Below are 17,454 nucleotides of genomic sequence, written 5' to 3'. Positions count from 1 at the left end.
CTATGTATTAGGACATTAACTTTTTATCAGATGTATGGTTAGCTATTAATTTCTTCCATTCTGTTTCCTCACTCTTGTTCTTTCTTTTGATTTAAAGAAGCTTCGTAGTTTGATGCAATTCCTTTCATCCATTTCTTTGTTACGTTTACCTTTGAAGTCCTATTCAAGAAATCACTGTTTAAACCTATGTTGTGTTTCTTTTCCAGTAATTTATTTTAATAGTTTTAGCTTTTCAGCTCAGAATTTTCTAGTAATTTCTTTTCATAGTTTTAGCTTTTCAGCTCTTACATTGAAAATCTATAGTACATTTTGAGTTGATTCATACATAAAAGGTAATATAAGGGACCCAGCTTATTCTTCCACCTGTGGTTATCCAGTTTCCCTTACACTATTTACTGAAGAGGCTGTTCTTGCCCATTGTGTTTTTGACATCATTTTTGAAAATCTGTTAACCATAGGTATATATTTTTTTCTGGTTTTGCTATTCTCTTTCACTTGTTGTTGTGTCCTTTTAAGACAATACCATACTATTTTGATTATTATAGTTTTGTAACATGTTTTGAAATCAGGGAATGTGATACTTCAGCTTAGCTCTTTTTCAAAACATTACTTTGGGGAACCAGCAGTTAGCGTAATGGCTATGTCACTGGACTCCCACGTAGTCTACCGCGGTTCACGTCCTGGACCCGGTGGCTTAAAACTCACGCCAGGCGCGTGTGCGTGCGTGCCCAAGATCCCGAGAGGAGAATGGAGGAGAAGGGATTGCGGCGTGACCATCCCCCCTGGGGGGTGATTTCTCGCTTTCTGTCTCTATGTCTCTCTCTGTCTGTCTGGCGAGCGCACGCGCCCTACAGTGAAAATCTCTCTAAAAAAAAAAAAGACATTACTTTGGTTATTCAGAGATTCCATATAAATTTTAGAATTGCTTTTTCTATTTCTATGAACAATGTTATTAAATGTTTAAAAAGATTGCATTGTTTCTATATAAACATTATAACAATATTCTTCCAATTCATGAACATAGAATATCTTTCTATTGTCTTTTCCTCATTTTTTTTTCATTGGAGAGGTTTTTGCTATAGGGCACATTCGCTTGCCAGACAGACAGAGACAGAGAGACAGAAAGCTAGAAATGACCCCCCCACGGTGGATGGCCACACCACAATCCCTTCTCCTCCATTTACCTCTCAGGATCTTGGGCACGCACACACACGTGCCTGGCATGTTTTAAGCTACTGGGTCCGGGACTCGAACCGTGGCCAACTACATGGGAGTTCAGTGACATAACCATTATGCTAACTGCTGGTCCCTTCCTCATTCTTTTAGTAAGTGTTTTATAGTTTTTAGTATACAGATTTTTCTCTTTCTTGGTTAAATTTACTTTTGTCTTATTTATTTTGGTAAAAAATTATTTTATTTACAGAAATATCAAAATAATACATGCATAAGAATAAAAACTCTATGATGGAAACTGAAATATTAGAGGTCCTAAAAGCATGAAAAATGGTTACGGATACTGGAGACAGTGTGGGAAGAGGATGGACAATGGGGGTGAGTGAGAGGAAAGGAATCAAGGAGTAAAATAGTGAGAGAAGTTATTTAGGGGACACAGAAATGAAGGTTTGTCTGTTGATAAAAACATGTATGATATCTTCAACTGGACTGGGGTAAAATGTATTCATGTTGGTTGATTCATTTTACAAGCTGTAGTGTTGTACAATGATTAAATATATAAAATAAATCAGAATAATCATGCAAAATAATAGATTTAATGACCGATGCTATTAAAAATCTAATTGTTTCTTAATTTTTTTTAAATAGCTCATTGTCAGTGTATAGAATTGCTACTGATTTTTATGTTGTTTTCTGTGTCCTGCAACTTTAATTAGCACATTTATCATTTTTACCAATTTTTTGGTGGAATCTTTAGGTTTTCTCTGTATAAGGTCAAATTGTCAACAGAGACAGTTCACTTCTTCCTTTCCCAATAAATAATATGCCGTTTATTTCCTTTTTTGGCCTGATTACTCTGGCTAGAACTTCATAGTACTATACTGAATAAAAGTGGCAAAAGCAAGTACACTTGTCTGGTTCCTGGTATTAGAGGAAAAGCCTCCAGCATTTCATCATTGGGCATGATGTTACCCGTGGGCTTGTTATAAATGGCCTTTATTGTTTGAGGAATACTTCTTCTATGCCAATTTTTTGTTCAGAATTTTATCATGATAGGTTGTTGAATTTTGTCCAGTCTTTTTTCTGCATTTATTGAGAGTATTATTATTTTTGTTTTTCATTCTATTAATATCTTTAATTGCTTTTGTTGATTTGTATATGTTGAACCATCTCTGCAATGTGGGAATAAATCTCTCTCAATTGTGGTGAATGATACTTTTAATATGCTATTGAATATTACTACTATGTTGTAATAAAATATAAAACTAAGCAGTTTTATATCTATTTTTATCAGGAATATTCAGTGTTATTATTATTTAAAATTTGTCACACAATATGTACTCTTACCAGGGAGAATGAGAAAGAGAAAGAGAAGGTTAGAAAGCATCCCCCAGGGTGGATGAGCTTGCCACAATACCTTCTACTCCACTCTCCTCTTGAATTATTGGGGATGAGTGCACATGTACCTGATTTTTTTTTTTTTTAAGCCACTGGATCTTGGACTCTAACTGTGAAATTGGCCATGTGAAACCACCTTTACCACCATGCCACCAGCTGGCCCTTTATCAGAAGTATTAACTTGTAATTTTTTTTCTTTTCGTGTCCTCAGCTGGCTTTGGGATTAGGGTAATGCTTGCCTTGTTACAAGTATTTCCTCCTCTTCATATTTTTGGAAGGGTCTGAGAAGGATTTATGTTCTACCAAATATAAAACGTTTGGTAGAATTCAGCTGCCAAGGCATCTGGTTCTGGGCTTCTCTTTGACAGGAAACTTTCTATTATTGATCTAGTATCCTTACTCTTTATTTGTCTGTTCAAATTTTTTATTTGTCTATTATTCAGTCTTTGAAGTTTGTTTCTAAAAGTTCATACATTTTTTTCTAGGTTATCCCATTTGTTTGGGATATAATTGTTCATGGTAGTCTGCCACAATCCTTTGTAGTGTTATCAGTTCTGAGGTCTAATGTCTTGGTCTATTTTCTGGTGCTATTTCAAAACAACAAGACTGCATAATTTAGAAAGGACAGATGTTTTATTTGATTCATGATTCTGGGGATTGAGAAGTCCAAGAGCATGCATGGCACTGGCATCTGCCAAGGGTGGGCACATGGCAGAAGGCATTGCATACTGAGAAAGCTTGTGCAAGAGAAGGCAAGAGAGGGAGGGCCCAACCCCATCCTTTTATGAAGAAACTACTCTTACAATAACCAAGAAACTACTGTAAAAATGGTATTTTTTATTTCTTAAAGATCCTCCACTACCCCTTTTATTTTGACTATAGGGTGTGTTCACTTGCCAGAGTCATGGAGAGAGACAAAGAGATAGTGAGAAACCATGCATCAGGGAAGATGGCCACACCACAATACCTTCTCCTCCATTCTCTTGGGATTTGGGGCGTGTGTCCACACAGGTCTGCTGTGAGTTTCAAGACACTGGGTCTGGTTCTCAAACCACAGTTGGCCATATGGGAGTCCAGAGCCCCAACCACTACACCAGCTGCTGGTCCCAGGTCCCAATTTCTAATACCTTCACAATGGCAATTAAATTCTAACATGCATTTTGGAGGGGATATTCAAATCATTACACCTCTTCTTTCATTTGTGATTTTTGTCTTATGTTTTTAGTAAGCCTAGCTAAAGATTTTTAAGTTTTGTTTAGCTTTGTTTTATTTTTTTTAAAAAAACTCTTAGCCTTGCTCATATTTTAAATTATTATTTATACTCTGCTCTCTATTTCATTTCTTTTGTTAATTTTGGATTTAGTTTGTTTTTACATTTTCAGTTACTTGAGATATAACGTTAGGTTGTTTGACACCTTTTTTGGTTTTGCTGTAAACAATGCTTAATGTTAACATTTCTCTTACATCTGCTTTTGCTGCATTCCTTAATTTCTTTTAAAAAGTGTATTTGCTTAATATGAGAGAGATAGAAAGAGAAAAAAAAAGAGACAGACAGAGGCACTCTGTACAGGGTCCTTACATTGCAATTCTTCCCTGTTACAGTTCGAACACGTTCTCCCAAGTCTTACATGTTGCACCATTGTAATAGGATTAAGATGGTGAAAATTTGGGAACCAGCAGTTAGCGTAATGGCTATGTCGCTGGACTCCTATGTAGTCGACTGCGGTTTGCGTCCCGGACCCAGTGGCTTAAAACTCACGCTGGGCGCGTGTGCGTACATGCCCAAGGTCCCGAGAGGAGAATGGAGGAGAAGGGATTGCGGCATGACCATCCACCCTGGGGTGATCCAATAATGATTTCCAAAGGTGGGGTTAGAACAGGACCAGCAGTTAGCGTAATGGCTATGTCGCTGGACTCCCATGTAGTCAACCGCGGTTCAAGTCCCGGACCCGGTGGCTTAAACTCATGCCGGATGTGTGTGCGTGCGTGCCCAAGATCCCAAGAGGAGAATGGAGGAGAAGGGATTGCGGCATGGCCATCCCCCCGTGGGGGTGATTTCTCGCTTTCTATCTCTCTGTCTCTCTCTGTTTGTCTGGTGAGCACAAGAGCCGTATAGCGAAAAATCTCTCAGAAAAAAAAAAAAAAAAAGGTGGGGCTAGGAGTAAGGTCATCAGGGTGGGGTTTCCATCATTGATTCCTGGTGAGTTTTTAGAGACACACATGAAACACAGACTAAGCATTCCTACCCTCTGCCATGTTGTGATGCGTCTGTAAGACTGTCACCCCGCAGAGGTGGACCCTGGACCTTGGTCCTACAAACTATGAACTAAATAAATCTATGTTTCTCAAATGACCCAAACTCAGATATTTTCTGTTATTAGCAACAGAATGGAATAGAACATTCCCCCCAGCCCTGCAGTCAGCCAGAGCAGACCTAGTGTGCCCAGATAGACTCAGAAGCCAAACCCAGAGACTTATCCATTCTATAAACCATGATTTGTTATTTTCTATTTTTGTCTCAATATAGTTTTAATTCTCTTTTGATTTCTTGTTTGACCCACTAGTTGTTTAGAAGCATTTTGGTTGACTTCCACAGTTTGTGAATTTTCCATGATTTCTCCTGTTATTGATTTCTAGATTTGTGCCATTTTAGTCTGAAAAGATGTTGGATATGAATTCAATCTTCAGAAATTTATTAATATTTGTTTTGTAATACGGCATGGATGATCTAATCTGGAGAATGTTCAGTGTCCACTTGAAAAGAATGTATATTCTTTTGGTGTTGGATGAGTGTTCTGTGTATGTCTATTAGGTCCCTTTGATTTAAAATGTTGTTCAAGTCCAGTGTTTTCTTATTGATTTTCTGACTGGATGATCTGTCGATTTTTGAAAGTGGGATATTGAGATTCTCTCCCATTATCGAGTTGCAGTCTTTGTCTCCCTTCAGACCTCTTAATGTTTGCTTTATACTGTACTTTGGAGCTTCGATGTTGGATGTACACATAAATATTTATAATTGTTATATATTCTTGATAATCAGTCCCTTTATTATTGTTTAACAACCTTCTCTTTTTCTTTTTACAGTTTCCCATTTTATCTGATATTCATGTAAACTACTCTTTTAGTTTCCATTTGCCTGGAATATATTTTTCTATCCCTCCACTTTAAGTATCAGTGTCCTTAAGGGTGAAGTGAATTTCTTGTGGGCAGCACATGGCCAGGTCTTTTTAAAAATAATTGAGCCGCTATATACCTTTCGATTGGGGAACAGAATTCACTTATATTCAAAGTAATTATTGATAGGTAAAGGTTTACTAGCATAAGTTTGTCAGTTGGACTGTGGCTATTTTATAGGTCCTTTCTTTCTATTTTACTTTCTCCCTTCTTGATTTGATAGTTTCCTGTAGTAGTATGCTTTGAATTTTTTCTTCAATATTTTGTGTATCTAATATTGGCTTGCATTGTGGTTACCGTGAGGCTTACGTAAAACATCCTGGACTTGTAACTGTCTATTTTAAACTGATTGTAACTTAACTTTGAGTGCATATGCAAACTCTTGCTATTGCACTTTTTTCCTGACCTTGGTGAATATCCTTATGACCATTTTTTTTTTTTGTAATTTTTAGGTAAATCATGTATCTTCATTTCACTATAGTCTGTTTCCGATTTTACATTATTCTTTTATTCAGCATATATTCCCCTGTTTCTTCATTTTCTTTGTCCTTGACTTTCTGTGTTAGTTTCTCCACATTAGATCAGACAACTGCCTCACCAAGCCTTGTCAGACCAGCCCGCCTAAAAGAAGGGTCTTAGCAATTTGTCTGGTTAGAGACTCTTAAGAGTTCTCAGATCTTTCTGTTTGTCCAAATTTCTGTCTATCTTTTTGTTGGCTACCAAGAGATTAGAATGTGCAACTTTTTTTTTTTTTTTTTTTTTTTACTACCCTAATACAGGTAAAGTAAGAGCCAGGCCCTCTAGATGTATCTAAAAAGCTTGGGTGTTAGTCATGTGTTCTGACACCTTCTATCTTCATCTCTCATTTTCTGCACTAAGCCAGTGGGAGGATTTGTGCTAAAAGCTTACAGTTGTGTTCAGACTGCACACTCTGATCCTGGGAGTAGCCACTGAAAGTGAGCCTACTGTAATTCTACCTTTTTGTTTTCTGTGATCTTGGGAGACTCTTGAATGCAGAATCCCATCAGTTCTCAGAGGTGGTGGTTAAGGAGGCTCACATGTCCAAGAGTTGAGCAAGTTGCGATTCTCGGTGTCTGAACAAACTACCCCCAGTAAGAATGTGTAGACATGGATTTATGCTGGGTGAAAGGAAGGAAGGCTTGGGAAGTGCCAAGTTCCTGCTTAGGTTGCTAGACATCTACTATTTTCCTGTTCTACTCACTCTGATACAAATTAGTTGAAACTCAGGCCACTGGAGTGAGTGCTGAGTAAACTCTTTCCTGGGAGAAACTGAAGCCTGTACTTTTAAATTCCTTCTCTGCATTGATTACAGAGAATGTTGCTCTAAAAGTGTTTATATACTTGTTTTTTAAATTAATTATTTAGTTAAAAGTTTATTTATTTCTTCCATGAAAGTCTGAAAAGAGAAAGAGACTCTCAGGAGGGTCTCTTTGCTGTAATTCCCCCCAACCTTAGCCATTTCAGATCTTGGGCATCCATGTGCTTGGCATGTACTGGAAGGCCTCAGGACATAGACCTGAGACTTCCCCACACAGGTCTACTATCTCATAGCATTGAATTTTCACTGAATCACCAGCTGGACCAGCATGCCTGCCGCAAGTCACCTCTTCATTTGGTGACCTAGGAAGACTTGCATAGTCTTCTCTGCTCCTTGAGTTAGAAGGTTTAGAATACAGTTGCTTAGGTGAGAGCTCTGAAAAGTGTGGCACTTAGAACTAACTCCTTCTAGAGGGAGTTGGTAAACTCAGAGTTAGTGCCAGGACAATTGAGGGAAAGCCTTAGGAAGTGCCAAACTCCTGCTCAGAAAAGTGTCAAGCTACTGCATGACTGTCATTCACTAATGCACATTAGTTAGAAGTCAGGCTATTAGGTCGGTAGTCACTGGAAATGTGTGCAGGAAAACCCACTCTGGGGAGATACAGGGAGCTCTGCTTTTAACCCCTTCTGCACTGCTCAGGATCTGTGGCTGCTAGAAGTGCTTGTACACCCACTGAAAACCACTTCTTTGTTACATGATCTAGGAAGACTTGCATACTTCCAGTTCCCTTTGTTCACAGAGCCAGGAGGTGGGAGCTGGAAAAGTTGGGTGTTCAGTGCATGGATGAGCTCCTTCCAGGGGGTGTTGGTAGACCAGGAATTAGTGCTGGACTGAGTCCAGAGAAAAGGCTAGTAAAGTGCTGAGCTTTCACTCAGGCTGCCAGAAGTCTACATTTATTGGCCCAGTCATTGCCCTGATAGAGGTCAGGTAAAAACTCAACTGTCAGCATTAACAGTTGGAAGAGTATTCTGGAAAATCCTTCCAGAGGGAAGCTGGGATGTTCAAGTTTTAGCCTCTTCTCCACCTTAATTGCTAGAGATAAAGCCCTTGGAAGTGCTGTGCACCATCGGAAAAGAACCACTCATGCTCTGTTGTCTAAGGAGACTCATGTGCATCTGATGTACCCTGCTCACAGAATTGGTGAATTAAGAGCCAAACTATGGAGAACCTTAGAACTAGACCACTATCTATGGTCCAAATCCTCCTGTCCTCAGGGGAAGCTGATTGGAGTATAGGAGTCTCTCACCTTGTATCTGATTTTCTCTTAAAAGAGACTGATCTGTGAACTGATGTCTATTTGGTGCATCTTCCATCCATGGGTAAAGAAGAGTGTCATATGTGTGTCCTAGTGTCATGATGTCCTTTTGAGCATCTTTTCGTGAGCTATTTTCCCAGCTGTTTATATTTAGCGTAACCTAGAGCAAAAAAAAAAAAAAAAGTTTAGCTTCGTTTTTTTTTGCTATTATTTTTAGGTTTTTTTTTTTTTTTTTTTTTTTTTCCCCTGGTTTTTTTGCTCACCACGCGTTTGGGTGTGGTGTGGCCATACCACAATCCCTTCTCCTTCATTTTCCTCATGGGTGGGATTATGGGCATGCTTGCACATGTGCCCAATGTGATTTTCAAGCTGCCAGGTTCAGTACTTGACTTGAACTGTGATTGGCCAGGTGTGAGTCCAGTGTCTTAAACACCATGCCAGATGCTGGCCCCTTAGCTTTAGTTTTGAAGTCATATGCTTGCAGTTAACTTTCTCAAAAAAGATCTTTTATATTTTTCTCCAGGAACTTCTTGAAAATGAAGGGTTGGGGATTACTTTTTTTTTGTTAACTAATGGCAATAGTGTGCAGAATTCCTCTGAATAAAAACAACTTTGAAGACCTAAAGTCATTGGCTAATAAGCTTTGTTCATAAAGAAAATGATCAAATGGTTTATAATGACTCACATTTCCAGAAAAATTTTAAACTAACTATTGAGGAGACTGAATAGAGTAACACTTTCTAGTGGCATTATCTGAAAAGACTGATGATTTAATGATCTTGTCATTACAGTTGAAGGCTTAATGTTAAGTACATTGACATTGTTACAGAGCATTTTTTTCTTCAACTCCAACTGCAATAAAAGGATGAAATCCATTATAGATATGTGACAAGTCTTTCGTAAGTTCATGGAAAATGAGTATTATGAAAAACTATGTGATGATTTCAAAATCTTATTGCATCAAAATAAAGTTCCACTTGAATTCCATTTTTATGAACTTTTTAATGTCCTCTAGTATAGTATATATTATGTATGATCTACATAATAAATAAAATTTTGTATATATATTCATAAATAAGCGTATAACTAGCTTAATTTATAACAAATTGTACCTGCCTCCTTTATTATGCAAGGATAACATTTATATATCTTTTAAAGTGCACATGTAACTGCTACAATATTTATAAAACAAATTCAGGAGGAAATAATCTGTAAGAAGTTTAATAGATTCAACTTTTATGACTTATTTTAATTAATTTAAAATAAAAAAATTAAATTTCCCCAAGGCAAACACATAAATCCAATTAATCAGTTAGTATTTTATTAAAAGCTTATTACGTACACAAATCTGTGAGTGGAATTGAGTGGGCTGCAGAAAAATATATTGTATTAGTTAGGATATTTCTAGATACTATAGATAAACACTAAGTCCCAGTGATTTTATGCAATAGAAGTTTATTTCTTTTCCATATCAAGTCGTAAAGGGGTATTTTGATTGCTTGTTCTTCTGGTTTAGGAACTCAAATCTCTACTAATATTTGCTCTCTCATCTTTTTTGTATGGGTTCCAAGATTATCCTGCTCCTCTGCTTCAAGCTGGAAAGAGACAAGATATTGAGAATCTCTGTGGAAGGGTTTTTTTGGGTGGGGAGGAGTAGGATGAGAGATGTACGTCCCTTCCACTCTCTCATGTTCTACTGGCTAGAATTCAGACATGAATACCATAAGGCTACTACCCCAGGTCAGGAGAGTGGGTACCGGTAGTGGCGCTGGTAGTGTTTCTTACATGAATGCTGTGCTGTTACTTCCTGCCACTTCTAGGAAATTGTCCCTATGATGAAAAATGGAAGAATCCTAGTATTGGAATTAGGTTAACCTGAATTTGTGTGCTATTCTTTCTACTTCATATAAAGCTAGAAGGTCACTTAACTTCATATGCATCAATTCCTTATCTTTAAAAAATGATAGATGTTATGTCTAAATAATAATGTGAATTCCAGTTTTAATAGTCAGTGATTTTTATATCTGTATTAAAGACTACTTTACGCTCCCCAAAACTGTATCTTATTCTTGGCATAGACTACATTTCCCAACCTCCTTTGCAGTTAGGTGTCTCCAAACAGAAACCATATTGAGGGGTCAGGCTTTATCTTATGAAGTTAGTGGTCATGGTTGAGGCACAATTACATCCATAGCAATTGTTAACATTTAAATATCAGAAATTTTCACACGAGAGTTCAGATTTCTGGTTTCTGTAAAGAAAACAGTAAGAGCAAAAACATCCCTGCAATATGTGACCACATTGGACCTGTATGAGGAGACTTTAAAAAAATCGGTGGGAGAAAAGTGGGATTAAAGTCCAAGTTTATTTCGGTGCAAAGATATTTTCTGAAATCCATAGTTTTTTTTCATCATATACTTTTTCCATGAGCTTTTTGAAGACCTCCCCCCTCACATTGGTACTTGAGAAAACTGAACTTAAGAGAAAGCTCATGAATCTGATCCTCTTCGTGTACTTGCTTATTTCAAGGTACCCCGGTTACCACCGTTCATTACCTGCTTGAGGCTGCTTATTACCACTAAAAGCAGTAATTCTGTGATCCTTAATGTAGAGCATACTGAAAGTGCTCCAGAGTGCTGGTGTATAAAATGTTCGGATTTGGATACGTGTCTCTTTTATCTGCTTGAGGTACTTGGACGTCTTTTTTTTGTAGATTAGTTCTTAGCAGATGAGTTTCAATGAAAGGGCAACTTCTTTATCTGTAGGTGGTGTTCATTCATCGCCTGGAAAATTGTGGAAAGTATATCATCTGGATAATATTCAAATGTTAGATAACTCTTCATGGCCATGATCCACTCTCCTGTCTTACTATAGTTCTAAATTGTGGTTTTGTCCCTGGCTTTTTAAATTATGTTGTTTTTTTTAAAATTTATTTATTAAATTTTCTTACATTCACTTGCTGTGTATCATTACAGCATACCAAATGAATTTTAGCATCATGAATACAGTATATATTGGTTCAGTCAAAGATATTACTATATACATTATCAACAACAGATCATTGTCCATTTCTGTGTACCTCGAATGTTTTGCTTCTTTCTGTTCCCCTTGATTCCCTTCCTCTTACTCTACCTCATTTCCCACCTTCCTCCTGCACTGTCTCTAGTATCACCGTTGTTCTTGAGGCTTTTATACCTTCCGATCTTTCAGTTTCTGCCATAGAGTGCAGACTTTTGATATATATATTGAGAGTATGTATGATGCCTCTCTTACATAATCTGGCTTGCTCCACTTAGCAGCAAATAATCCACATTTGTCCACTTTCTATCAAATGCCAGTATCTCATTGTTTTTTTTTTTTTTAAGGCCAAGTAGTATTCTGTACTGTAAATGTGCCACTGTTTTTCAATCCATTCACATGTTCATGGGCATTTGGGTTGGTTCCATGTCTTAGAAATTGTGAATAATGCTGCAATAAACAAGAATGTGCAAGTATTTTTTCCAGCTAAACATTTTCCTATCCTTTAGGTAGACACCCAGGAATGACATTGCTGGGTCATGTGATGTCTCTATTTGTACCTCTTTAAGGAACCTCCATATCGTTCTTCACAGTGGCTGTTCTAATTTACACTCCAAACAACAGAGGAGGAGAGTTCTCTTTTCTCCACAGCCTCACTAGCACCTGTCATATTTATTTTTTTATCGTAGCCATTCTGACTAGGGTTCAGTGGTATTTCATTCTGGTTTTGATTTGCATTTCACTTATGATAAGAGATGTTGAGCATTGTTTAGTATGCTTTTTAGTTATTTATATATCTTCCTTAGAGAGTTGTCTTCAGCTCATTTACCCATATTTTAATTGGCTTTTTTTCCCCCTGGGTATACTGTTTGAACTCCCTATCCTGGTTATCATTCCTTTTTCTGAGGCATAGACTGAAAATATATGTTCCCATTCTGAGGATTGTCAGTTTACTCAAATTATTGTTTCTTTTGCTGTACAGAAGCTTTTTAATCTATTATAATTTCACTTGTCTATTTTTGGAATTATTGCTTGTGCTTTGTGTGTCTTTAAGACATCTTTGCCTACTCCAATGTCTCCAAGAATTACCCCTATGCTATTCTCCAGTAGTTTATAGTTTAAGGTCTTAGGTTTAGATTCAACTATGTTTTCTTTTATTTACCCTAAAAACACATTCATATTTGGGATATCCATATTTAGATGCATTAGTTTACAGATTTCACATGGTTTACACAATAATGAATTCCTTCAGAATACATAGAGATATATGAGATATATAGTTTTGTTTCAACAAGAGGCCAAGAAATAGAAGTATATTGCCAAACTACATTTTTATGGCATACAAAATACATCACAGGGCACTCAGGGCTTCATTCTTAATCTCACATCACCTCTATTTCTGGCAATTGATTTTTTAAAAAAGATTACTATTATTATTATTTCTTTTTCAATTTGCTACAGGACACATGCACTCACCAGAGAAATACAGAGAGAGAGAGAAAGAGAGGAAGAGTGAGAAAGCAAGCTGCCTGGTCCAGGACTACGATCACCATCATGTGGGAAACTAGTGCCCCAACCACTACACCACCAGCTGGTCCCTCATTTGATTTTTTCACTTTAACCCTTTCGCATATGTCACTTCTTTTGGAGACTCCAATTATATATACTGATTATATACACCAGTCATCACATGTTGGAAATTTCCAAGGTTAAGTGAATAAACAGCTCAGTCACAAATAAGGAAAATAAGAAGGGTAGGACAAATGGAGGTCCAGCAGAAATGCTGTACCTTGTAAGACTGACCCACAACAGAAAGTTCTGCCTTTATATCTTCAGAACTTCCTGAACATGCTGGATGCATTCATGTGCATGATCTGGAGATGACTGAAGCTGAGAGTAGATTATGAAGATTTTGCTGGGGATACCTCTCTCTCTCTGACTGTATTTCTCATGGAAGAAATAAATACCTACATAGGAAATGATAAGACAAAGGTTTTAGTATTTTGAGATAAACTTCTTAGCCACTTCAAAGCTAATCTATCCAGGTCACAGATAATAAAGTTCCAAGTTTTAGAATCTGGGCTGAGTATAGACAAAAAACCCATAGTTTAGTCCTCCTTTGGGCCTCAGTTTCTTCATGTATAAAGTGGGATGATAGAGTTTTTAGGTAATATAGTTGTAAAAGCATTAAATGACCTGATACATTTATTTAAGCATAATTACCTAGGACAGTGCTCAACACACAGAAAGAACTAACATTTGTAATTAATTGAGGGGAAGTATATCTGAAGCTTATTGGAATGGATTTTGTAGCATATGTAAGTTTTATTTGTCCTCTCTTTCCTCCATGTTTTAGGTTATATGAATCAGGCCAATTAAAAAGCTTGATGTTTCTTCACATATAGAATAGAAAATAAAACACATCAGCATCATCAGTTACATGAATATGTGACACACCAAAAATACTCTAAAAAAATCTTAGTGCAAAGCTTGGAATATAGCAGATACCCAATTAAAATAAAATAGAAAACAAGTAGATTTGTAAAATGGACGATTACAGAATGTTACTTTTTTTAAGAGAGTCTTTTTATTTTTTCATTTTTTCGATAGGGCACATGTGCTTGCTGGAGAGACAGAAAGTGAGAAATTACCCCCCGGGGAGATGGCCACACCACAATCCCTTCTCCTCCATTCTCTTCCTAGGATCTTAGGCACACATGCACATGCACCTGGCATGAATTTTAAGCCATCAGGTCCGGGACTCAAACCACAGTGGACTACCAGGGAGTTTGCCTATGTAACCATTATGCCACCTGCTGTGTTACTTCTAAACAGACAAAAAAAAAATATTTTTGAAATCTCCAATAAAATCAATGGTTGGATTTAAAAAAGAGTGGACTCTTGGTCAATGAATCTGTATACAGTGAGAAAAGAAATAAAAATGCCTAATGTCATATTAAACTACATCCACATTGTATTGTTTAAATCAATCAAATTAATTTAAATATGTTTTTAAGGTGTATGTGTTGTTATTATTTACATTAAAAATGAAATCAGAAAAGGCTTCTCTTGAGAATTTTTATATTCATTACCATGAAGCAAATCTTGACTGAGATGTTTGTCAGTGTTCAATATAAAGTATAATCATTTTTTATGATTTTTGAAATAAACGGTTAAGATGAATGTTTAACATTTTTAAAAACTGAACAACTTTTCATGGTCATTTTCATTTGAAATTGAATGAGGAATATTTTTCTAAAGCAAATGTCATTACCTAGGATTTAATGACAATGTTCTATATTTCTGTGAATCTTTTTTATTAGCATTTTTGATGTTTGCAGTGGATCAAACTTGGCTACAATAAGAATCTCCAGAGGAGGTTACCTAAAACAAAGAAGCCAGGCAAAAAGCTTCTCCCTTGGAGTTTGTGATTCCTTAGGGAAAGCATCAGAAATCCACCCCCCAGGGGTTTTTGCCTTAGGGCTCTTGTGCTTGCCAGAGAGAGAGCAGGGCAGAGACAGTGAAAAGGAAAGTGAGAAATCACCCACCAGTGAGGAAGAACACACCATAATTCCTTCTCCTTCATTCTCCTGGGATCTTGGGCGTTTGAGCACACGTGGCCAGCATGAGTTTGAAGCCACTGGGTCCAGGACTTGAACTGCAGTCAACCATGTGGGAGTCTAGCAATGCTATTGCTATGTGATCTGCTGGTCTCCAGCATTACTTTACTTACAAAAAGCATCCTAGACCTAAGTGATTTAGATTTGGGGAACACTCATAAATTGGTCTAACACTTTTTTATTTCAGTCCTAAAAGTAATGCGTGAGATTTTTATATATAATGGGTGTAATAAAGATTAATATTCTTTCCAGTAATGTACATGTAAGCTATTTGTATCTCATTTTAGAGAGATTTTAATTATGTAAAATTTAAAAGCTTTAATTAGTTATAAAAATAAAAGCTTTAAGAAGAATCAGCTTACAAAGTTTAATTCTTGACATCAATATTGTCATAAATTTAATATTTTAAAAGAGATTCTTACTAAGGTATACTGTATGTAATTTTTATAGTGAGTTTTAAAAACAAAAATATGTATACATTTTTGTCATTTGATGCTTTTAGTAAGTAGCATAGACTTAATTTGTATTTAGTTAAAAATCTTGTCTTTGGAAACTATTATCCTATGATACTTAAAATTTACCTTCTCTTCTCTTTTTTAAAGCTGGAGTTCTTACAATATTGTATCAGCTCACAGTGCATTTATGAAGCAATATTCTAAAATATTCTTGCATAAAAAACCCAGACTGCCTAAACTTTTCATACAGGAGCAAAAAAGGTAATGATATCTTCTTTTCAATCAAGGTTGACATGTTATGTGTGTGTGTGTGTGTGTGTGTGTGTGTGTGTGTGTGTGTGCCTATAAGTGCATGCATGCACACTCATGAATAGTTGAACCTCAAAACCAAAAGTCTTTGATAATTCCTATCAATCCATGCTAGGAAACAGTCAAGAAAGTGAAGATTGGTGGGTTAGGATAAATTAATTTACTTGTGCAGTAAAATGATCTGTTCACTGCTGAGGAACATATTTATTTGTTACCTGTTACTGATGAATGTCAGTGTTTATGAAAGGAATAAAGTACTTCTTAGAGTTTTATGAGAAACTTCACATGGAAATAATTAGTGTGTTGGTGGAAGGAGAACATTTGGAGGTTTGTTGTGTATCAAAAAATGAATGACATAGTCATAGGCAACTTAAGATTTTGGTAAGTCCATATTGTCAAACTTCAGAGTATTATTTACTTCTTTATTCATAGATTAATTTCAGGGAGTTGACACTTTTGCAACTATTTGTCTCTGTTTGTTTATTTTTCCCAAAAATGAATACACTCTCCAATAAAAGATATTGCCATGCATATTTTCATCAACATAGTTTCCCATTTTTGTGCCCTTTAAATGGTTTCTTTTTTTTGTTTCTTTGATTTCGTCCTTCCTACCCTCCACATTTCCCACCCTTCTTCCACACTTACTTATCCACAGTAACTCTCCATGGTTTTATACCTGCCAGTCTTTCAGTTTCTGCCATAGAGTACAAACATTAAGTATATGTTTAAGTGGGGACATATAGTCCCTCTCTTTCAGAGTCTGGTTTGCTTCACTTAGCATTAAATTTTCCATATTCATCCACTTTCTATCAAATCTTTGATCCATTTTAGTTGATTTTTGTTAATGGTGAGAGATGAGGGTCCAGTTTCATTCTTCTGCAGGTGGATATCCAGCACCATTTGCTGAAGAGATTGTTCTTTCCCCATTGGATTGTCCAGTTTCATTCTTCTGCAAGTGGATATTCAGCACCATTTGCTAAAGATATTGTTCTTTCCCACTGGATTGTCTTATGTCTTCTGTAAAAAATCAGTTGGCTGTATGTTTGGGGTTTTATTTCTGGAGTCTCTATTCTATTCAGTTGGTGTACATGCCTGTTTTTGTGCCATTACCATACTGTTTTGATTATCACAGTTTGGTAATATATTTTGGGGTCAGGGAGTGAGATTCTTCCTACTCCATTATTTTTGTTTATCATTGCTTCAGTGATAGGGAGTCTTTCATGATTCCAGATAATTTTTATTTTTTAAAGTTTTTTTCTATAGGGCACGTGTGCTCGCCAGAAAGAGAGAGAGAAACAGAGAGACATAAGGTGAGAAATCACCCCCCACCAAGGGGGATGGCCACACCATCCCTTCTCCTCCATTCCCCTTGGGATCTTGGGCACACATGCACATGCGCCCAGTGTGAGTTTAAGCCACTGGGTCTGGGACTCAAACACATGGGAGTCCAGTGACAGCCGTTACGCCAACTACTGGTCTCATGATTCCAGATAAATTTTACGATGTTGTTCTAATTCTGTGATTAATATCTCCAGTAATTTGATCTGGATGGCATTAAATTAGTAGATTAATTCGGGTAGAATTGACATTTTGATCATATTGATCCAGGAACATGGGATGTCTTTCCACTTTTTTGTGTCATTTTAAGTTTCTTTTTTCACTTGTTCCTAGTTTTCCTCAACTATTTGTTTCTTACTCTGTACTCTGTACTCT

At 36.6% G+C, this 17,454-nt stretch overlaps 1 protein-coding gene across 3 annotated transcripts in view; it reads left to right on the top strand.

The window, feature by feature from the left end:
- The window catches only part of CNBD1 (cyclic nucleotide binding domain containing 1), a 468,077-nt gene that overhangs the window by 26,718 nt on the left and 423,905 nt on the right, over positions 1-17,454 (top strand). For all 3 annotated transcript variants that reach the window (XR_336323.1, XM_006160740.1, XM_006160742.2), the window contains exon 3: positions 15,580-15,693. Coding sequence is in view for 2 of the 3 variants with exons in the window: in XM_006160740.1 (XP_006160802.1) it covers positions 15,580-15,693 (114 nt within the window). In the remaining variant the exon portion in view is untranslated. The remainder of the gene's footprint in view (positions 1-15,579; positions 15,694-17,454) is intronic.

The sequence above is a fragment of the Tupaia chinensis genome, unplaced genomic scaffold, assembly GCF_000334495.1.
Source record: "Tupaia chinensis unplaced genomic scaffold, TupChi_1.0 Scaffold000707_1, whole genome shotgun sequence".
Taxonomy (NCBI): domain Eukaryota; kingdom Metazoa; phylum Chordata; class Mammalia; order Scandentia; family Tupaiidae; genus Tupaia; species Tupaia belangeri.
Note: the sequence above shows the minus strand (reverse complement) of the source record. Positions and strands in the feature narration are given on the sequence as shown.